Below are 24,088 nucleotides of genomic sequence, written 5' to 3' on the forward strand. Positions count from 1 at the left end.
AGAAAGTGCAGCAATTCATTGGACCTTCATCACATAAAATATATTCTTTTTTTTTATTTCGAATGCTAGTATACCTACAGTTTAGTAGACCTATCACCATCTTGTATGATCACCATAATTTAAAATTTTCTAAGAAATATTGGGGTGAAATTAAAAATGCATTACTTTACATGGCGAGATGCAAAAAGTTTAATCTATCCACCCACGCGCATAAAATTCAATGCGGATATTTTATTATCGCAACCAGTCCAATGGCGCACGTTTTACTGGGAGTAATGTGACGTAGAATTAATAGGGGATGTCCGGGATAGCCTATTTTGAACATCTGCGCAGCAGATGACGTCAAACGAGACCTGGATTGGAGCGAGATTTCACGAGAGGTGGGGTTAAAATCTGCCATTGAAACTTCTCTCGCGGTCAGGCACAAGTCTATGTTTTAGGATTGCATTGAGTAAAATTTGGCGTTGTCATGTAATTTGAGATAGAGCAACGCAATGGCGAATTGCTAATGTTGTGTCGTAGGGTGCATTGCAGATAAAGGTAAGCGAGAAAACCAGGAAAATGACTATGGATGATGGACACGACTGGCGAGAGAAGTGAAGTGAAGAAAGAGAAGTTGGGCTTGATTAGATTAAAAGGACTAAATACCGAAATATTTAAAGTACAGATCAGGTCGCAGTATTTTGTAGAAAGAAAGGGACCAACTGCAGACAACTCGCACCCTGCACGTCACTGGCTTCATGGCATCACCGTACAGACCGTATCATCAACGGTCGAGGGGCATTTTAATAAGTAAGTTTTGTGTGTAGTTTACAGGACACCATGGTTTATTAATGTAATACAGCCCTAGTACTTGTGATTAATAGTCTTTTACGGTAACTATATCAGACAAATTTGCTTGTACCATTCCTATCTCCATATAACGTGTACCTGATTATGAAATACTGGTGAACCTTCCACACCTATTAAGTATACACAATGTTCAGTTGTAATATTCCATGCCGGGTGGTCAGTTATGATAATTGCAATTTGCAAGTAAGGTGGAAATTAGAGTTGATATTTTACAACAACGTTTATCACATAATGATATATATTTCAGAAAACTAAGTGAGTTATTTTTTATTTATTTTAGAGAATGACAGACACAGCACATGTTATTGAACCAGGCAAGAACTGCGAGAGTTGTGTGGTCAGAATAATCAGATGTTGAAGATTGCTCAGTGTATATTAATCTCTTATGTCCTTAGTTATTATGTTGTTTACTTAATTATATCAGGAGTCAACAGATGGCATTTTTTTCTGGGTGTCACTTACAGTATCAGGCATTTTCTTTATTACTTTAAAGTGAAATATTTGGTTTTATGAATATATATATATATATGTATATAGGCCTATGTATTGTACTGCACTAGTGATTTAATGAAGAAAATTATTTTACTTGCTAGTATCATTCTTATGTTACTGTAGTGACTTTTTTAATAAATATATGACACCTGTTTTTCATATCATTTACTCAGATCACAAATACAAGTTCGCCTGTGATGTGTTTATTTGTTGCATTTGTGTATAACTGTCAATAAAATGCAATGATTTTGTGAAAATTTCAACTTATATGTTGTCCATTTTAATACTTTCTTTTGTCATCTTTCCTGTCACTTAAGTCGGATCTGATCACAATGAAACTTACATTTTGTGAATGCTATCCATTAGTTTCTATAGCATCATTTTCATAAGTAAATAAATGAAGAAAATTAACTTTATGATCAAACACGAGCCTTTTAAATTAGTTACTATAAATTTAGTGAAATTAAATCAAAGATGCAGGCAAGTCTAATGTTCTGATATGGCATCCATCCAATGTGTAAGTTCAGCTATTTTTCAAGTAAAGAAATCGCTGCTCTACTTCCTTGTGGACTCCATATTCTAACCCCACCTCAAGGCAGATCTCGTAAAATCACGGGGAAACTTGATCTTCTCGTTGAGAACCCGGACAGCCTCTATTAGGGGACGACACTTAGTGAAGGCCTACTAGGAAGTGTAATTGGTGCATGGACGCAGTAGCTGACCCAGTATTATTCCCAAAATATTACACATTTTTTTTTACTTGATGCCTTTATTGTCTTTCAATTTTATTCGGAATATTTACAAATATTTCATACTTAGGAATTATATTTTGCATAGTTTTCAAATGCATAATGATTTAAGATCAATGATAAACAACTTGCCCTTTAAAAATAAAACCCATGCCGGTAGAATAGTTACGAACCATTTTACATCAAAGCATAAATCACGTATATGTCATGTACAAAGTCAATACCCAGCGGTACAACAGGCAGAATTCATTCAGTTCAAGCTCCTGTGACAAGGAATTGTGGTCACTTGCAGATCAAACTGTAGTCCATTCACATAGTGAAGTATGACTGCGTTGGAGAGCTAATGAAAAGTTGCATGTCGCGTATCTAAGAACTAAACAGTGTAGGCATACAGGTTCAAAATATTATGTTCATTATGTAAAGTTTTCTTTGAAAACTCATAAAAAATAGCTGAGCTATCAGTACAACTGCACTAAGACGTACCGGACATTTCGACACAGAAAAAAAAAAAAAAAACATTTATCATTAAAATGGCGTTATATATATGATGTGAACAATCAAAACGGGGACATCTCTATATAAGTATTATTTCCAAGGTAAACATACCTATATTCACTTCATATACATAACGCCATTATAATGATTAATGTTTTCCAGTGTTTGACTTTCCGTCGAGATGTCTTTATGCGAAAACCATACATTTTCTAATGTTTTTACCTTGATTACGTTTGAACACTGAAAGTATTCAGGATACTGTTACCATTTGCCAAAAAGCTATTTACTACCCTACATTCTTCTGTATTAGCAAAAAATATTCAGTTATCAGTTACTGTATCATCTATATTATCTTATGGTGACGTCACAAGTGCAAATTCGGGGTAAATTGAAAGGAATCGGTTTCTCAAATATCCTCTTTACCTGCATGTGCACCCACAAACACCGTTTCAACGCCCTTTTTTTCTTGAAAGCCTTAGTTCAGATTTTATTGTTGACAAAGCAAAAACAGTAATAGTGCCTTTGTTTAATGAAAATATGTAATTATGAACTCATAACTTCATAACAAAAACATTTAAACAAAATGAAGCCTATTCTCTTGTGGACAACTTTGCCAATTCCCTTGATAAAGTCTCGTTCAGGGATGAAGTTTTACGCACCATACCGATTGCTATCTCACCTCAAATTAGAAAGGTACGTGTTATATTGACGATAATATAAAGAGCAATTAAAATAAAGAATGCAGTGTCTTGTACGTAAACCAATCTGTATCATAATGTCCAAATAATATAAACGCACTTCTTAAAACCAATTATCTAAATGTAAGTACAATTTGCTAATTATCAAGACTGCAAAACCTAATGGCAGGTCTTCATCATCCCGCCGTTCCATTAGCTAATGTCTTCATCATCCCGCCGTTCCATTAGCTAATGTCTTCATCATCCCGCTGTTCCATTAGCTAATGTCTTCATCATCCCGTCGTTCCGATAGCTGTTTTCATCATCCTGCTGTTCCATTGACTGAAAGAAAGATGGGTTGAAAAGATAGTGGTTTGTTAAAGGTCGTCCGTCTGTAACATTGCCCGGTTGACAGTGATGACAGTCAACGGATCAAAAACACAACACCCTTGGTTTACAGTAAAAAAATTGAACTATGAAGGGTCCTACATTGATTGCAGATGAAGACAAAAAGGTAGAGTCAGCTTTTAGACCTGAATTTTAGCAAATTTTTGATCCAAAATGATTCAATCGTGGTTCTTTTTTAAATTAAATTTGCAACATTGCGTACTGTTTATATCATGAAAAATGTTACAACATGCCCGACAGATGTTAACTATATTGTAGTCACACGCACGTCCCAATTGCCAATGTCATGCAGATAAAGACCTTTTTCATATTCAATTTTTTTTACAAGTACCTGTAGGCTTCGCCGTCTGGGTGGATATCACGACATCTTTTTTCTGTTCCTCTTCAGCTTTCTTTCTATACCTTCCTTTCAGGTTTTTCATGATGTCTCGATATTTCTTGTCAAATGTGCGCTGTTTTCTGTCCTTCTCTTCAATTTTCTGAAGCACGAAAAGAGGCAGGAGTGTTAAATCTCAAAAATAGGCTCGTCTATCAAATTCACCATCAAGTTAATGTCCCATGTTATTTGAAGTAAGTTATATTATTATCATTTAGAAGTTTTTTTTTTTTTTTTTTGGTTTATAATAATGTTGGGAATAAAACATTACATATAAAAAATAATATAATAATTGCTGCACTTCTAAAGAAACGATATAAAGAAAATATGTTCTAGATATCGAAAATGTTGGAGGTAAACAGCGTTTTCAACAGTAACAGTTGTTTGATTATGATTTCAGTTCATCTTTCCAACATCCCCTATAGTTTGCTATAGTGACTCAATCAAGATATCTAGGATTTATGCTATACTATTGAAGCTAAATTATTATTTTTCAAGCTTACGACATTACAAGCTTACGAAAAATTCTACCAGAGTGCTCTGGGATTTAATGTTAAAGGCATACTTCAATATCGCCTTGATACAACAGTACAATCCAGTTCAAAAATGAATTTGAAGGAAAAAAAACAAACCTTTCCCATTTCTTACTATTTCATTTTATATTATTAATCGATTTATTTATTTTTCGTCATTTAAATCCATTTGAGCCATGACGCACCTTTCTACTGGGTCCCTTGCATTTCTTGCAGGTGAGAAGATAAAACAACCATTTGGGGCTGGGGATTAAGTTAAAGGGGATGGGGAGAGTAGATCCTTCCCCTATATACTCTAACCATAGCCTTGTCCTAGCAGCCTTCCATTCGATGTCTGCATCGTTCTGTAAATAGTTTGAATTGTGCATGTAGAGATAACATACCGTATAATACTGCTCATTTTGCTTTACTATTCTTCTTCTTCTTCTTCTTCTTAGGTTTATTGTAATGAATCTATAAGACAAAATATGAACGATTCTACTCAATATCCCATACTTACATTTATTACTTCAAAAGAGATTGTCATCATAGCAATGAGCATATTGATCAACATAATAACGATGACAATATGGAATATAGCCACCATGATGAACCCAACAATCTCCACAAATTCGTGCTTCATGTGGATTTCTACGGAACTCGAGTCTCCCAGGCCAAAGATGGACCACATTAGAGTGCGAAATGTGTTGAAGAATCTGAAAAAACGTGAATGTACGGGGCTTTATGCTAAAACAGATATGCAAATACAAATAGACCTATGGCAAACTTTTTTCTGTATACAAAATGCAAAATAAATGAACATAGAAGTGCTCGACTTAAATGGTCCATTTAGTGACCTTGAAAAATATTATTCATATTCCATGTTAAAATAAGATAATACAAGTAAAATAAAAAAGTCCACTATTTATGATAAATATACTAGAACCTGTTTTCATCGCGGCGGCTACAAATAGTTACCCGTGGAATGCAGAATTAGTCTTAGACCCATCTGGGAGTGTTTGGCCCGCATAGAAGTGGTAATGGTTGTGCAGTCCAACCGTGAAGGCTATGAACACAATTAGCAGCAATGCAGCAAAGCGAAAGACATCTGTGATCATCTTGCCTAAAAGTTAACAAGTCACGTGTTGTTCAAAAAGCGTGAGTCCATACGTCATAATGAGAAAAAATACGACAAACAAGAGCATATCTGACTTGAAGATTTTGACACATCATAAATACTGCCGCTATGACGAAGGAAAGAGAGGCATTCTCTTTTGTCAAAACCATGACAAAAAATAACCTTACTGTAATGTATCCATGTTTATGCATGTAGGTATATTCATAACAAAAGCATAATGACTTTAATCATGATATGGGCACTTACCCAAAACAACTAGAAGTGGGCCGACAGACTCAAAAGTAGGTAAAATGTACACCAGTCTAGAGAAACTAATGATGTTCGCCAACGCAAACAGGGCATCTGAAATTATTTCTGGATCATCTGGCTCCCATTCGAACCGACCTGAAATACAAAAAAGTAAGTGTTAAAATGGTACGCCTGGAGAATATCTTTACCGTTTAAAAATGTATAATAAACGATCAACTAAGACTCGGTTTCCATAAACCTTTTGCACTAGCAGGATGGATGAACGTAACTAAAATATAAGGCATGAATAACACAACCTGAATCATGCGTGGTGCAGAAAACTATGCTCAACCAACCTTTCTTGTAATAATATGCGTACGCTTCTGTTGTATTTTGGTTAACTCCCAATGCGGCTTGTCTTGTCTTGACAATCGAAACTATACGACTGACAAACGAGGCAAAATAAAATATAATCAAGAGCATATCCAGAATGTTGAAGGCGCTGTGGAAGTAACGCGTCCCTTGTTGACGCAACTGCTTCATCTCAGCCCAAAAATAACCTATGAAGTAAAATGAAATGTTTTTTTTAAATTTATTTTTCTATGATATTAGCATTAAAACACCCCAATCGGTCACTAGTAAATTAAGATCGTTAAAGATAAAATATAAATTTCTTATTCAATGGTTACTCATGACAAAACACGTGTAGTTGAAAAGTATTGGTAATTTAGTTAACACTGTGGTTATCGGAATTTGTTCATTAGGAATTTGATAAGCTGATATTGTGACAATCATGTATCCAAGAAATTGTAATTGTTTAACTTTTTTTCGTGAAAATATCTGGTTAATACTGGTATATTGTATAGGTATATTGTCAGTACTGTGTTGATGGCCGACAGCACACAAGATTTACAACAACTTCTAAGTTCACTACAAACCGAAAGCCACAAAAGAGGTTTGACTATCAATATAAAGAAAACAAAGATCATGGTACTAAGCAAAAAGACCGAAACACCTCGTTGCAACATCTTTCTCGATGGAGAGAAGTTGGAACAAACGAATCAAGTTGCCAATTCAGGTAGTCTGTTGACGTCAGACTGCAGATGTGACAAAGAAATTAGAAGAAGAATAGTTCTTGCTAAAAAGGCCTTCACAAAGAAGAAGTCGATCCTGACAGGCATGAAGCTCGGAATTACTCTACAACTATGATTATTGAAGTGCTATGTATGGTCAACACTGCTTTACGGCTGCAAAAGTTGGACCATGAATTCAAGCTGTAGATGGAAACTAGAAGCAGCAGAGATGTGGTGCTATAGAAGAATGACGAGGATATCATGGGTGAAGATAATTTCTAACGAACGTGTGCTGGAGATGGTAGGAATGAGAAAAAATCTGTTGGTCACCATCAGAAAGCGGCAGCTGAAATTTGTAGTACATGTGGTGAGGAAAGGAGGACTGGAGAAACAAATACTGGAAGGGAAGACATCGGGCAAGAGGCAGCTACAAGGGAGAAAAAGACTCAATTTTATGGGGGGTGGAGTCGAATGTTGGGTGTAGTGCCGTGGAAGTGTTGCGCCGGGTGAGTGACCGGAAAGGTTTCAGAGAGATGGTAGCCGACGTCAGTCCCTGAGATGGTACCCAAAGAAGAAAACTGATATATTAACTGGTATATTAACACCATAACTTTATGATGTTAGCATTGCTTACATTGTAATTGTGTCTTACCTATCACGTAGACAAATATTGCATACTCGGACCATCGGAAATCTGTGGCATGAGCAACGTTTGCTTTATCATCAGGTAAAAAGTACATCGTCAGGATCAGAAGAAACGTGAAATAGGACAAGCTGTGAGTGTAAAATTTGATACAAGGAGTCCTCAAGAACGTGTTGTTCCACTTGATGAATTTACTCTACAAAAAGAAAGAAACGATACACTACATTATTGTACCAGTGCTAACAATGAAGTCAGCGATTGAGACATTTCCAAATTTTCATTCACGAAGAAATTACATTCATCTAATAGCTTTCATCAATCAATATTCAACAATTACCGTAATAAAAGTCTTTCTGCAGACCAATTAAACATGAGTGTTGTGATGATGATATAACATGTTTGACTGCTACAATAATAATTAGATTCGCTTAATCAAATTATTGTATATAAGCAAAGTTACTTTAATGTTCTTTGGACCTCGAGTTGAATACGTTAGTGCCTGCGTCTGTCCAGTGCACTTTAAGAGAATGACAACTGATTTTTACATAAGAGAATTACCCTAACGAAGCCTAAGGGTTCGACACGGAGAATTAAAAAAAGATCCTGCCTGCCTCTCAAATTGTACCGGTACAGACTTTGAAAAAAGGGCTTTAGGAAATGTTTTAACGTGTGATAATAATCATATGAACGGTTACACCTGTTCACCATACCTTCTTTTCCAATGTTTCAAAGGCTCCGAACAAGATATACGTCAGGAACAACAAAATCCAAACTGGCAACGCCAGCACGATGAAGATCGACTTCAGAAATTTGTTTGTGGTCAGCAATCGACGCCTGAGATTCGGGTTGGCGCCATAAAACACCATGTTTAAGTGCCTCTGGACGTATGGGTGTGCTACAAACTGAAATAAAATTTCAAAGACACTTTGAGTCTATTAATCTCGCTCTGTCTGCGTGACTCAATGCTACAGCCTACAGGAATTATAGACTTCTCAAACAACAGCCAAAATAACAGTTAATTGATACCTGTCCGATTGATCAATGTCCACAAGATACCGACATTAGGAAATGACGTCACAGTCGAAAAAGAAAAATATCTTGTACCACAGCGGCCGTCGTTTATTCAGTACGTCCTACCTTCTTGACTCCTTCATCCATAACTCTCCGCACTCGCCCTAATTCTGAACACCCATTGGCTGATTTATCCAGGAGCAAGGACAGCTCATCTCGCCCTCGGACCAGGTCCAGCATCTCCCAGGCAAACGTTTCACATTTCTGGGTCAGTTCAAGATATTCTGACTGTGTGAAACGGAAAAGTTGCATATACAATGTATGTTATGGATGGCCAGCATACTCAGAACATTCATAACGTCACCATAACGATTTTCTTTCTTTCTTTTTGGTGGGGTTATCATAATGTTCTGTGTTTGCTGACTGGTGTGTGTGTGTGTGTTGGCGTACGCGTGTGTGAGTGCGTGCGTGCATGCTGGCGTCTAATTTCATTTTTTTTTTACCAATCCGAAGTATACCTACTTATCTTAATGAATTATATGTCTTTGGAAATGTCACACACACCCCCCCCTTCCGAAGATAATACACAAATATAAAATACTTTAAACAAACAAACAAACAGACAAACAAACAAACAAACAGGTATAAATTTACTGTCAAAACCTATTAGATAAGCTCAAAACATTCTATCTGATTGTATCTTAACATTTACTTATTCTAAACATATAAAGGTTTAAACCATTTTTTCCACAAAATACCTTGAACTCTTTATCCTGTTTCGCCATTGTGAATAGTTTTTGTCTCAGCTGCAGAGCGCTCTTAACAGGATCTTTCCTCGTGAGAAGGTAGGCCGATGACGTCATAGCTCTATACGCGTTCACACGATAAAGCGCGTGATTCAGCGTGTCGCTTCGGTCGAGAAAACAGTCGCAGAAATAATCGTGAGGGACGGCGATTTTCAACTGCGCCTCGTCTTTCAGTAGTTTGCAGACCTTGATGTCGTTCTTCATCGCCGCCTGTAGCATTGGATTATAGTTATCACCCTCTGATAACGGCAACCATTGCTTTAGTGCTCGCTTGATCTCATCCAGGTTCGTCCCGTTGTCTATTGCCCTCTTCAGAATGTCTGTGTTGAGCATTGGCCCCAGTAGTTTGCTTCCAATGGGCTGTGCAGGAGGGTGCTGCGGTCCTTCATCTTCAGAACTTGAGGACGAACCGCAGTCACAGCAAATGGCAAATTCTGAAAGATGGGATATGTTTTGCTTTTGCTTTAAAAGCCCGTTCGTGCAGCAAAAAGACCAATATTAACCCCCAAAAAAAAAGTTTCTTAATATTATCCTGTGCTCAGTCTTCTATATCAAAGTGGGATTCTCTGAGAAAAATTATTTCCAAATTACTCTCAGTTGGCGTATTCAACCCTGAGAAAGCTGACAAGGTTTAAAAGAAGCACAAAACGAGAAAATACTTCTAAAGCCCCTTTTCAATTTACACAAACGAATGAACAGCGATGCTGGAATCACCTCATGTTAAAGAGAGAGAGAAAGTTTGCGTGGACAATATTGATGTGTGTGTGTGTGTGTGTGTGTGTGTGTGTGAAAGAGATAATTAGAAATGCACCAATACCTACAATAATAATCACACTTACTACTTTTCTTTCGGTTTGTTCTCGTCACTCTGGCGTAGTGATATACGGGTTCTATATTGCCGTACGTCCCCCCATCTCCTAGAGTGGAGGTGATATCCGTGGGTAACCTACTGTGGGGGGCGGCACCAGTGGGGGAGGCATAGTCCCCCTCGTCTACGTTCTCAACAAGCGCATGGGGCTCTTCCGCCAAGGACTGGTCTGAGGGTTTTGACGTGGCAGTCTGGTTGTTTGAAGTCTGTGACCGGTCTTTGTTAGGTAGTGGCGGTGGTGGTGGTGGTGGTAGAGGAGTGACATGGGAAGGAGCAGGAGGAGGAGGAGAATGTTTTGAAATCGAGGTCGGTGGGGTTCCGTTGGCAACTTCCGCTGTGTCATTTTGAGGGGAGGAAGCCTGTGGCACACCATCTACGTCTCCCCGTTCGTGGTCTTTACTTCTGCTGGGACTCTCTCTGGTAGATTGTGACAGAAGAGGGGCACTGGAGTCGTCATGTCCCGAGGACTGCATAGAGAAATTTGAGGGGTTAGTGTTTTTGGGATAAGAATCCCCTATGTCAAAACTGGGGACATAGGGCATTTTTGAGGGAGACATGTGTCCACTGGCTCTCGGCTCAGGAGAGTCAGTGTCTATAAAGTCTATATCATCGAAATCCTTTGAAGCAGTGTCTTCGTTTGATAACTGGTTAGCCCCCTGTCCCTCAGCAACGCCCGACAAGCTGACGTTCTCAGCGCCATTGCTCTTACTGTCCTTTTGACCTCGTAATGAACCAAGGGTTTCATTCATTGTGGATTGCACTTCTGCCAGCCCAATTTCTCCCAATTCCACCGCCTCGACATCCTTTTGTCGTTTTCTTTTCTTGGGATTTCTTTTTAACCATTTTTTCCACCGACTGGCTCCCTCTCCGTCTGATTCGTCGTTGCTGGATGAAGTTGATGTTTTCTCACTATGGGTGAAACAGTCGCTGTCTTCCTCTGGCTCTGAGATATATTGCGAAGTGTCCTCGTCGTCAAGCGAACAAAAATCGTTTCCCAAGAGAACAACGTCTAAATTTCGTGCAAAGCCACTGCCGAGACGCCTTCTATTCGCCATCTGCAATTACCTGAAAGAAGTTTTTTTTTTTCTCAATTTATATAAAGTGTTTTAATACTGGCATTTTTAATGTCTGATTTGAATTTCCATGGACCTGAAAGCCTTTGATAGTCACATTTTCTGTTTACCTGCAGTGCATAATTTAAATTTGATGGTAATTATACTCTGTTAAGCGTTATATTACATTGCATCAAATTGATAAGAAATATTTTGTTTACTGTCACTACCAATGTTCTAACAGGAAAACTGTTACTTATTATTTTGTAACTTACAAGAGTGATTGACACAGTGCTGAAATTGGGTAACCAGATTCATTAGGATATTTTCTTTCTTGTTGACCGTGCATTTACGTTTTTTTCTTTAATCCTCTTGCCCTGAGTGCGTTTTTATCTATAGTCTGCTTATACATAAACCAGTTCCTGAGGCGCACTCCTAGAAGCGAATACCCCTCTTTAATTACACGATATAACCTAACAAAGCATTGCCCTTAAGTTGACAGAAAGGTTTATGAGACACAACTGACATTTATATTTGTGATCCCACTATTCTCCAAACCCCGCAAAAAATGGCTTCATTTTGGGCTATCGAGGCTTAATTCCTTGATTGATTTCAAAGCAGATTAAGCCTTCCGTTCCCTATATTTAGAGTCGAACCTGAACATCGGTGTAAGAGTAATCCAACAGATTTGCGGATCCCCATTACTTAATTAGTATTCCCAACATGGTTCATATGGAATTATAATGAGTAGTGTTAAACCTTTATACTTGCTGCACCGACCATTCGTATTGTATATATAGGTTTACTTCGCCGGGAAATCGCGGCTGAGTAGCTATATTATACAGTGACCTACTCGGACAGGTGCCCCGGGATGTTTAACGTGCATATTATATTACTGACCACATAAATTACTAGCCACATAAATTACACGTATGAAAAGCCATCATGTTTATAAACAGATAAATAACGTCTCACAGCTTCACGTCTATGGGGTACGTTTAAAGACCTTTATAGAGACTAGGGAGATAAAACACAAGATAAACTGCAGAGCTGCCATTGGTGTTTCTAACATGTTTAATCAAAAATTTCCCCTGCATCAAATATGCCCTAATTTTCTCAATTATAAAAAAGAATATTTACTGTATTAATGGAGCACGCATATAATAAATAATATTAAGGGTATATATGCTACATTATATTTACTATCTGCATAGCCATCCTAAATATACTAAATAAAAAGCACAGCTTCATTCGTCTTAGAACAACCTAAAGCAGTACTATACGTATGAGTATATTAATCCTTTCACATTCTGTCCAGTCCTGCCCGATCCCAACTTGACCGTTGGTATATTCAGGCCAAATACTGCCAATTGTTTATTATCATGAGCTACTCTCCAGCAGAGTCCAGCTGGGTGATGACGTTAATTCTATGCATATTCTCGCTGTACTGTACAGACAAGAACATGCGCAGAACTGACCAGAGACATATCTGTGAATGCTTAATGAAAAAATCAGTCAGGGGTACTGATGGAGAACAATGCTGCATTTATCTGGGTCGGTCTAACTCTGTGGCTGATTCTCTCTTAATGCTATCAGTGGAATTTACTTATGTCTGACGCGCCTCTTCGAGCAGCTTGGGGGTAGTTAACACGGAAGTTAATATCGCTTGTGTTACAGACGGACAGTCAGACTTAATCAGTAATGAATTTATGAAACTAAGGCTGCTTTCAGAATAGAAGTTAACGAGCTAGCAGGATCGGCCTACCTCAGAGGGGAGTCCCTGTAAGGCGCAATCAACTTAATCATGCAGCTTAATTAAGTGTCTGGCACGCCCCCTCCTCGTCCCCCGTAACTTAGGCCGCATTCAGAACAGTGGAATTACTCTTCCGAGGGTAAATATGGCCGACCTACTATCTATTCAGTGTCTATATTAGCGGATTAGACGGCAAGCTTTTTAGTGGGTCGCCATATTTGACCCGCGTACTAGTTAGTCCACTGTTCTGAATGCAACCTAATTATACTTGGGTAAAGTCGGGAAAACTCCCAAAACTTTGTTGTCTGTGCTATTGTTTATGCTGCTCTGCGAGGGGGAGACTAGATAGTCCGTGGATCAACTGGTTGTGAACGCGGTCTAAGACCCTCTTTCAGCCACATGTTATTTTGTGGTCATGACCCCAAGTTCATGGGTGAATGGCAGAGGAATCTGCGTGTTGATATGTATTACGGTCACAGATACCTTCCAACCAGTACTGTTGTTACCGCTGACTGGTCATATACTGCATAGCATATGCACCTTAATTAAACGATGCATGCAGTCGGTCACACTGTGCGCTTAATACATGTATGTTATAAGTGAGCCGGGCAGCTTAACTCTGGGCAAATGCACTAATACGTACACCGTTAAGGGGGATGCACAGAAGGCCAGCCCTAGCTTCCCTTACAGTAGTTTTGCTCTATCTTACCCCCCCCCCCCCCCCCCCCCACACACACACATCTAGGCAGCCTATTGCAAACTTACGAATGTGAAATAACACAGCAGTCGCCTAGGTTCTACTGCTCCCCATTACGTATGTAGTAAATCTAGAGGATATCTATTATATAAACATCTCACTGTCATAACGTTACCACCCAGCCACCTCTACCCGCCCGAGGAAATCAGTCTGCGGTGAACTGAACTGAAATAAAGGGCATGCATACATCTAACGTTACCTGAGGATGGCTGAAGGCCTACACGGACAGTCGGTCTAATAGATCCTGTATGAACTTTTCGTTAATGCTATGAGCTTAAAACCGACGAAAACAAAGTACATGTATGTCTGTCCGAATTCTAAATGTATAATAGCGCAGAGTAAGACGAGGCGGATGTGGTATTATTGGTGAACTACTACGTCTGGTTGACTTTACAGACTTACTATACTCTGACTTAAGTCCTTTCATACTGAGCAGCTAAGTTTATCTTGACTGGCGCCATTTGATTGGCCCTAACACGTAATTACGCTACAGGTTTCATTACTCAAGTTCATTAACCTTCATTTAATGCAGTCAGTTGGCCGTCGGGTATGGGGGGGGGGGGGGGGGGGGGCTTCTATCCTCATACCATCCTCATACTATAAACTGTACCCCGTACATGTAGGTGGGTATCTTGCGTGAGGAAGTGAAGAAAATGCTCCCTAAATCAAGCCAGGCCTAGCTGTGGTTGAAAAAAAAACTTGTCAGGCATGTGAGTAACGAACTCTGATAATGCGGTGAAAATCACTTACCTTGTTCGTGTCGTACTACATATGAGTGAGGCAATTAAGTCAAGTGAACCTTGGCGTGCCGTCAGTGTGCAGAGATATCTAGTCCCTTCGCAAAGTGTACGAAAAGACGTGTATTATCCCTGAAGCTGATGTCTGCTAGATTTTCTCTCTATTTTGTCTTCCACCAACAGGATATAATCTACGTGACCTACATGTAGTTCGGTATCAGTAAGCAGTTGACAAAATTAAGTCCCTGTGACTGGTGTCTACTGATGTTTTTTTTTTCTCTCTCTCTCTTTTTATGTGCCTTTCGCCATTCACAGATAATCAGCGTGGCCTAGATCAGAGCCTGCAGTGTGACTAGTACACTGAATACAGAGCCAATTTATATTTCGGTCGAACCAGTGTCAGCAAGCACACGGCACGTTACAATGTCGTTATTCGTGTACGCTTAATCTGTCGCTGTCACATCCATGCTAGGTTTGTGATTACTTATAATAATAGTTACAGTTTTATAAACGGGGTAGAGTGTCAATGGCGGCGTAACCGGATTTACAAGTTCCGGGTATTTGCTCAACAAACAAAGACAACGTGTGGAAAATTCTCCAATTATCTTACATCAGCATCAGTTCCGGGTAAAACTTTTTCCCCAATATACAGAGGGTCCCAAGAAACCTACTCATTCCTTGACTTCTCCTACTACATTAAATACTTTATATTCCATTAGTTGTTCTCTGGTTTAAGAACACTCACGTTTTTTTTTTTTTTTTTATTTTTTCTCATGTTATATTGATATTTTTTCCTCAATGGTATTCATTAGATTTGCATCTACCAAGTAGATCAACAAATGTCTAAGTTAGCGAATGATAAACTCATCGTACAAGAGGGATCGATCAAACTCTGCTGCAGCTTCTCCCCAAATAATAGGCTTTAATATCTGACGCCCCTCCTCGAGCTGTTAAGGGGTAACTAACTGATTAACTAGCTACTCAAGGAGGTGTGTCAGACAATTAAGCTGATTACACTGAATACACTTTAGGGACAAACCCCTGCAGAGTTGGATCGATCCGGATGGTAAGATGTTCGAATCTGAACGCTGGCTATATCAAAACTCAATGCACGGATAACGGTCAAACAGTGACGACATTTCGGGATACCCTGTATATACATGTAGTGACATGTTCCCACACACGTGCACCGGTATTTTCTCATACTCCAAGGTAAGTAACAGTTTTCGACGAATTGATTAAGCCTTCATGGAAAAAAACATATCGAAAGTAGGCAATGGTGTGTCGTTAATAGACAATCCAAAGAGGAGTGTCTTGCTTTGTAAACCAGTCATATATTCCCAATGACTCAAGATCAATTCTAGCAATTAAGACCGAATTCCGTCTAATAGAGCAATTGTATTCAAAAGCGCTTTATAGTATTTTATTCTCATCTCACCCCAAAATTATGTTATTCTCTAGTTTATGCTAATTATTGAAACTATACAGTGCAAAGTCGATTTGACAAATAATGTGCTTGAAAAAATATATATTTATGTGTTGCTTTTATAAAATTATTTGATTTCGAAATAGTTTTCCTTTGTGATAAATCTACGTGTTAACTGTATCAAGAATAAGATCAAACTAGTAGGTTCATTGGACAGCTACAGTGAAGTGGAGATTAAAATACACAATGTAAATATACATGTATGCACTATATATCTGGGGTAGCCCTAACACTCGCCAATTTAGCCAAATGCTAAAACTGGCCTTAATTAGCTAAAGAAAATGGGCTTGATTTGACTTTTTTTAGTCAAATTATAACCATTTTGATAACAAACTCACAAAAAAGTGGTGATTTGGCTAAGCATAAAAAAAAAATAAAATGCTAGCGCTACCCCAGTATATACATGTCATATTTAGGTGTTCTGTATAAATAATCACGTACGTTGAATGTTTATAACACATTAAACCGTTATATCAGGTTTCTTATATTATCACTAGTAATTGAGAAATGTATTCTGCCTTCCGCTTTTGTATAAAGCAACTCACTAAGTGCACAGCCATTGCTGCAGTCCGACTGGTGCACACCTAATGCATTGCACAATATATTTACTGAAAAAAAGTGATCATACAGCTGACTCATTCAGTGTCAGGTGATGTTGTCATTTAAAGGTATTACCATTTGGGGAATATAGATATACATAATACCACAGAAATGTTATATCTTGGATTACAAACATTGATCAGAAATAGAGTACGGAAAGAGAGTTCAATCTTACTCCAAAGAGGAGAGCTTGACTGTGACTTGACCCAGACTGAGATGTAAGTACACGTGGACAGGGTATCTCTACCCCAGATACGGTACTATATAAATGTGCATATCTATCCACACAGATTCCTTACCTACATTGAGTTATATAAGCCCTCATTTCAAGTTCAAATGTGATCGGCAGCAGATTTGATGACGGAAATAACTGAAGGATCGTACCTAACACAATTGAAAGTATCAGTTTTTTTCTCTTCGAAGTCAGTTTTCAGCAATGATGTTCTAATTTTGTATGAAGGTGTTCTATTAACTGGACGGATGTATTAATATATAAAATCAAGTATAAGGTATATGATTGCTATTCCTACAATAGTGATATTTGCATTATTTTTAAATGATATTTACAAGTTTCCCTAATTTTTAACAGCCCATTTCACATATATCGCGTTGGCCTGTGACACACACATACACACACATATAATAGTCTGGAAAACTTTTTACACTTTACTTATTTGCTGTGCTTTGTTTTAACAGCATTTTACTTACTGATTTTTAACTATTGCTAGAGTTATCAGGCTAAAACTTTAAATAATAGAAGTATTGTGACCCTTTCATTTGTTTAAATTTTATTATTATTATTATTATCTTAATTTCAATATCCTGGTCTTGATTTGAGTGAATGATTGAATGACTTTACTCTTATAATGAGATGTTCGGATAAAACATAACCGTCCTTAGACTTATTTCCAAATGGAACCTACGGCTGCCATAATATATTAACAGTAATTCTAATGCATATTTCTTCCGATAACATTGTTTTGATTGATGTATGAAATTTTTATTGATTAAATAGTTTGATATTATTTGATTTTTCATGAACAAATACACCTGCAGCTCTTTTGACTTCTACCCTTGCAAAATAAATACACTGTGTAAACATACCTGGTGGATTTTCATTTATCGCTAACCGATTCGCGTCGTGTTGACAAAGAAGCAGCAAGCTGAGGTCTTGACATCAATACGCCTTCTGTGTAGTATGTCAAAATACTGCAATCTCGTCCTATGTATACCAAGGTAGTAAATAGTGCATGGCGTCGATTTTTTCTTCAAAACTGTGACAAAATGTTACCCTCTACAAGGGCCACAGGGAGCATTTTTTCACTAGACATTTACAAAATAATATTCTTGATATTCAGTAGCTGTGAACATTCCTTTGCAAAACCATAACGCCGTCACACACCAGTCTCTGGCAGAAAATTCCAAACAGTTAGTCCCCGTTACCCTCTACCAGGGCGACTGATAGATTTTTACAGATATTCACAGATGTCTCTAGCTAGATAGATGGTCATTTTGAGCTGAAGTCACCCTGTTGAGGAATCTCAAGGCTGATTACATGGCTGGTAATTGGTTGCATAACTGCTCAGGCACTGCCACTTAGCATGTCCAGTCTAAGTCTGCGTGACAGCAATCAAAACAGTTAAATGCTTTGACTTCAATCACTTGCTCTTCTGTGACAGATAAAAAAAGCCTTAGACTGGTTGCGTAACGAGCAGTTATCACGTCGCTGTGAAGCTCAGCTCATGCAGAGCAAGTACAAAGCCTTTGGCGCGCGCGCAGAGATAATTGTTTCCACATGGGATTCCTCAACACGGTGACTTCAGCCCAAAATAACCATCTATCTAGCTGGAGACACATCTGTGAATATCTGTAAAAATCTATCAGTCGCCCTGGTAGAGGGTTAGTCCCCGTAATGTTTTTTTTAATACTTTTAAGACTTTAGATAAAATAAATAAATAAGTAAATAACGTCAGTAACGCAAAAATTATGCGTTATATATGTATATCTGTTTTCTATCACTGTTTAATTGATTCCTTCCCATATTGGAAAGCACTATAGTATAAAAATAAAAGTAAAAAAAATGCATCAAGTCAAAATCAAGCACAGTTTACACAAAATGTGTGCGCCACTAACTTGACTAAAATGTCCATTGTTTAGGGTTTGTCCCACACACGAGACCCATGGAAAGCTGAAACGAACCGCATCGTTTGTGAAAAGTTCGATATGCCCACTTTAGGCTCATTGTGCTCAATCCTTGCAAACCTTGTCTCAAGAGGTACCAGTAGGTTTTTGTGGATTTGACCATTTAGATTTTGGTAGTGTGAATTACTATAATATCATCATTATTTTTACCTCATATAGTTTGATTCACTGTGATATAATACTGTAGAGGCTTTGAAACGGTTATATTTATATTTTTTATATGAGACTAAATTACTTCGAAAACATTTACATTTAATGAATTCTGTTATATTCTACCAGTACATGTAATAACAGAGATACTTTAACGCGTGACATCTTTGTGTCAGTTTTGTAACGATAAGGTTTGTAGTTGTGACCCGTGGATGACAACTGTAGCTATAAATACAGCGTATATATATTTTAGACCTGGAAAGTCCCCCATTTTCAGAGCTCTCACCTGTACACATAAAAATGCACCTCGGTCACTAGAAATTTACACACTTAAGCATAAGATAGCAAATTGTGATAGCACTCTGTGAATTGTAGACCCATATTATAAAAATGCATGTAGTAAAATCATAGTTTGATTGTGTAACAGTGAATAGCGTCTACTTCTATTGGTCTCGGCTGTTTGGTGTATTCTACTTACTTCCCGTGCGTGAAATAAAAATTCACTTACCGTATGGAAATGACACAAATAATTAGAATGTCTCTTGCCGAATGAACATAACAAAATGTTTTTGCTTACGTTCACGTTATATTTGATCAAGATGGTTTTGAATTTGTAGCGGCCTAGATATATTGTAGGTATTGTTTGCGGGGGGAAGGGAGGGCAATCAGCTAACAAAGGAAGTTTCAAGATGGCATCTTCGAATCATAAGACAAAAACCTGGGAGCAAATTGAGTCTGTGATTAACAAGCATACAGAGCAAATAGTCCAAGATTTGTCTTTGAATACCACCATTGCAGCTGCCTTGATATCTGCAGGTGTTTTCGAAGCTGTTGACTTGGAGAAAGTTCTGGTTTGTATCACCAGCTGGTGACGACATATAATGAACGATTTATATACAGTACAGTCCCATCTGTAAAAAGCACAGTGGTAGTTTTTGAGTCAAAATAAATGGGAAATGTATAATTTCATATAATAGCCTTATACGCACAGCATTACTACATGTATGTCAATGTAAAAAAAGCATTGTCATGACTTTTTAATAAGTATAAAATATTGTAATTATAGGAGACCAAGCCAGGGCGAGACGGGGCTTTCTGGCTGTGCAGAAACATCCCAAGAGACTTGGACAAGGTGACAAAATTTGCACATATTCTTGGAAACCATGGACTAGGCCATCTAGAGAAGGCACTGTTAAAAGGGTTGGAAGACATAGCAGTTCCTGTCACAGAAACAACTCCCATCCCAGGCAAGTTGATATGTTAAAAGGCAAACAATGCGTGTGCTAAATCCTACTGTATAGACTGAAAATCTGCTTTCATGCTAATTGTTATGTACAGACACAGATGTGTCTGTACATATTGCCATCACCTTCGTCTGTCGTCGCCGTCGTCGCTGTCGTCGCTGTCGCCGTCGCCGTGCACTTTCAGCGTTAACACGATAAGTGGAAGACAGTTTTATTTTTTGGCTTTATATTTAAAGAGCTGATGAATATTCATAAAATGCAGGTCAAGTTCGAAAACCAGCATGATCGGGCCATTATTGTAGAAGTTATGCTGTTTTTTTCACTTTTCAGCATATATGCAACACTGTTAACACATTTCAAGGAAAACTGATAGGCCTGTTGTCATGAAACTCACTGGAGTAATCAGTCTTACTAAAACCCAGGTCAAGTTTGAAAATCGGCATGATCGGGCAACTATTTTAGTAGTTATGCTGTTTTTTTTTTTCACTTTTTAGCATATATGCAACACTGTAAACACAATATAAGAAAAACAGATAAGCCAATTGTCATGAAACTCACAGGAGTGGTAAATCTTCCTAAAACCCAGGTTGAGTTCGAAAATCAGCATAATCGGGCCATCGTTTTAGAAATTATGCTGTTTTTTCACATTTCCTCAGATTCAATTCTTAGGCATGTTAACAGTCTCATTATTTAACTAATAAGCTACGTAAAAGTATTTGTTTGACATTTCCTGCATCTTTACAACATTGTTAGTTGATTATGTAAAAATGATGGTAAACTTGTTATCGTGTATGTGTTATAGAGTTTCAAAAATGGAAATACACTCATATCATTGCAGATTGTCAGGTTCAATCATTCACTATGTTCAGAATCTCAGAATGGAGGAAATTGGATATTTAACAATGTTCTATTGATATTTTTCCCATCACATCAATTTTCTAAGTTGATCATATAAAAATGGCACTAAACTGTTCATGTTGTTTTATGTTAAAAATTGTTAAAAATGGAAAAAAACCCATTTCAGAACAGTGCTGTCTTGTTTACATATTGGCATTTTCAAGGTGTGACTTTGAAGTTTCATGGGCCTGAAGACTTTTGGTAGTCACATTTTCTGAATATCCATGATACTAATATTTTGTTATTAAAATTGATGGTCATTATGCTCTTAAACATATGTAATATTGCATCAAATTTGAAGAAACCCCTATTTTGGGCACTGCTCCCATGATGACCATGCGCATTTAAGGAAAACCATTCAAAGAAAATACAGGTTCTAAACTAGTAGCACTCAACCGACGGGCTCAAACTAAAAGTTGCACTCTGTCGGTATATAAGGAGACATCCTGATTGTAATAACCTGACAAATGATGGCCCAGAAACTTCGTGGACCTCATGAACACGAAATGTAGATTGTTTGTACTTTAATATATACTATGTGCATCGATCAAGGTACATGTTGTATCATTATTCATATAGTTTGATTCACTGTACTATATTACTGTAGAAGTTTTTAGATCGTTATAATTACATTTCCTACCAGAGCAAAATCATGAAAATGAACGTGAATTTTTTTAATAAGTAGATTTTTGAAATAAGTTACAAGTAATAAGTTTTGTAATATCATTATATATGAATTCTATAATGTAGACAATGACACCGAGATTTACCCTTTCCCTTTCCATCCACTCAGGTTTATTAACTACATTCTGTGACAGATCATTCAATATGTTCAATGTTTAATGTTCAGTGTTCAGCTAGTCAAAATTCCACTATCAAGGGGGGGGGGGGAATCATTAATTTCAGAAATCGAAGGGGGGGGGGGTGAGGACCCCCCTGACACCCCCCTAATTCCAAAAAATGCGTTCGGTTGTAAAATACGGCTCTACACCCTCAATCGCTTTTCGGGGTTTCTATGATTATGGTATAGACAATATTTTTTTCTAATTAAGCAGATTATATTTTTTTAAGTGAATCATTTTAGTTGCTTTGTATACATCTGGTTAATATTAATCAGCCAAGTGTTTGCCTTACAGAGTCACAAAGGCCACAACTTGATGAGAAGAGAGTCGAGAGCATGATTACTCTTGCTTTGGAAAAACAGAATGAAAAATTCAACTCCCAAATTAGCCAAGTGATGACTGAATTTAATAGTTTAAAAGAAGACAAAATGCACCTCCAGAACACCCTCACCCAGGTGACAGCTGACTTGGTACACTTGAAGCAGGAAAACGACATACTGAAGAAGGAGATGGAAGCCGGGACCAGAGTAATCAAGGAACTTACAGAAGAAAAGAGTCAATTAATGAAAAATCTGCATGAAGAAACAGAGAAGAGAAAACAAGTAGAAGAAGACCTGAACAAAGCGAATATGAAGACCAAAGATAAAAATCCCCAGTGTTCTTGCTCAAAGAAAAACACGGTGCAAGGCAAGTTGCCAGCAGGGAATGAGTTACAGTCGGCGACCAGCCTGGCCTCGAATCAAGACATTCTGAAAGCACAGGTCAGAAGTCTGGAAAGGCAAGCAATGAAATGGAAAAATAGATATGAGCAGCAACGTAAGAAAAATAGTTGTTGTTGTTGTTTTTTAAAGAAGACATACGACGAAGACAAAAAGAAACATTAACTCTCTGTATCGACCCAACCAACAACCTGGACATATTTGTTTAGAATACATAACAACGTGCAGTGTCACTTGAATTGATCACTGATTGTTATATGAAATTTAAAATACATATTTGTTTAATTATGATGCAATCTCCATATTTACCGGAGATGTGTTTTGGAGGTTTGGGGCATGAGCTATAAGAGAAATGTAACTTTTTTTAATTATCCACACTCTATGATCTGTGAAGCTTTTGTATCTACTTAGCTGATATATATATATATATATATATATATATATATATATATATATATATATATATATATATATATATATATATATATATATTTTTTTTTTTTTTTTTTTTTTTTTTTCATTTTTTAAAACCAATCTTTAGTTATATTCATCACAAAAGAATTCTAGATCTCAGCCGCTCTCGAGTCTAACTATAGTACCTGTGCTGACCATCCCCACAGAGACTAGTAATTTTTAAACACGATTAATTAATAAGATGCAATTATTAAATAAGTGAAATATCTATACAACTAAAGCTGATGTCAATCCCAGATCTACTTAGTTTTCTCGTTTATTCGTCGCATATTATCACGCGTGCACCTAACATGTTTTTTTAAATATAGCTGGACATATCTGTTTAAAGTACATAACAACGTGCAGTGGCACTTAAATTGTCCTCTGATGGTGTTAAGAAATTTATACAAGTATTCGTTAATTCTGATTCAAGCTCCCTATTTACCATATATCTGTTATGTCATATTTTTGTGAAATATATTTTATTTTGTAGTAAATTTGTTGTAAAAATAATGGGTTATTATTTAATCAATCTTAAACAGATCAAAACAGTTTTTGATGATTTAGACATTTTTAAATGTTTTAAATATATTTTTGAATTATTTTTAAAGCATTTTTTCAACTTCATGAAGGCAAAAAATGCAGGGAAATTACACAAATTCATTTTGGAGAAAAACTTTGGAGAAAAACTTATTACTCACACTATGCTACGTTAATCCAATGAAATCTGATGATATACGGTATCTAAACAAAAACTCATACTGGGCATCCTGTCAGACACTTTTAATTTATAAAACAGGAACGATGCTGATTTTTTTTAATAAAACAAACAAACAAACAAATAAATAAATAAATAAATAAATAAATA

At 37.3% G+C, this 24,088-nt stretch overlaps 2 protein-coding genes across 5 annotated transcripts; one reads left to right on the forward strand and one right to left on the reverse strand.

Moving 5' to 3' along the window:
• Positions 1-1,531: 1,531 nt before the first annotated feature.
• On the reverse strand, positions 1,532-18,136 carry LOC106154900 (short transient receptor potential channel 7). 3 transcript variants are annotated; one of them, XM_087019348.1, is made up of 13 exons: positions 17,818-18,136; positions 10,300-11,393; positions 9,413-9,894; positions 8,781-8,942; positions 8,354-8,545; positions 7,653-7,839; positions 6,284-6,487; positions 5,946-6,083; positions 5,540-5,684; positions 5,082-5,277; positions 4,768-4,926; positions 4,005-4,152; positions 1,532-3,607 (listed from the first exon to the last, which is right to left on the reverse strand). In XM_087019348.1, exons 2-13 carry the CDS (start codon positions 11,381-11,383, stop codon positions 3,588-3,590), a joined length of 3,117 nt encoding a protein of 1,038 aa, XP_086875474.1. In that variant the 5' UTR covers positions 11,384-11,393; positions 17,818-18,136; the 3' UTR covers positions 1,532-3,587. The 3 variants fall into 3 exon arrangements, with proteins under 3 accessions (XP_086875474.1, XP_086875472.1, XP_086875473.1); XM_087019346.1 differs by lacking the exon at positions 17,818-18,136 and adding an exon at positions 14,641-15,112; XM_087019347.1 differs by lacking the exon at positions 17,818-18,136 and adding an exon at positions 14,090-14,217.
• On the forward strand, positions 15,390-23,216 carry LOC106154901 (uncharacterized). 2 transcript variants are annotated; one of them, XM_013529451.2, is made up of 3 exons: positions 15,390-15,839; positions 20,132-20,312; positions 22,343-23,216. In XM_013529451.2, the coding sequence occupies exons 1-3, from the start codon at positions 15,798-15,800 to the stop codon at positions 22,930-22,932; spliced, it is 813 nt and encodes a 270-aa protein (XP_013384905.2). In that variant the 5' UTR covers positions 15,390-15,797; the 3' UTR covers positions 22,933-23,216. The 2 variants fall into 2 exon arrangements, with proteins under 2 accessions (XP_013384905.2, XP_013384903.2); XM_013529449.2 differs by lacking the exon at positions 15,390-15,839 and adding an exon at positions 18,803-19,916.
• Positions 23,217-24,088: the final 872 nt, after the last annotated feature.

This window comes from Lingula anatina, chromosome 8 (genome assembly GCF_051362555.1).
Source record: "Lingula anatina isolate TDL-2025a chromosome 8, LinAna3.0, whole genome shotgun sequence".
Classification (NCBI taxonomy): Eukaryota; Metazoa; Brachiopoda; class Lingulata; order Lingulida; family Lingulidae; genus Lingula; species Lingula anatina.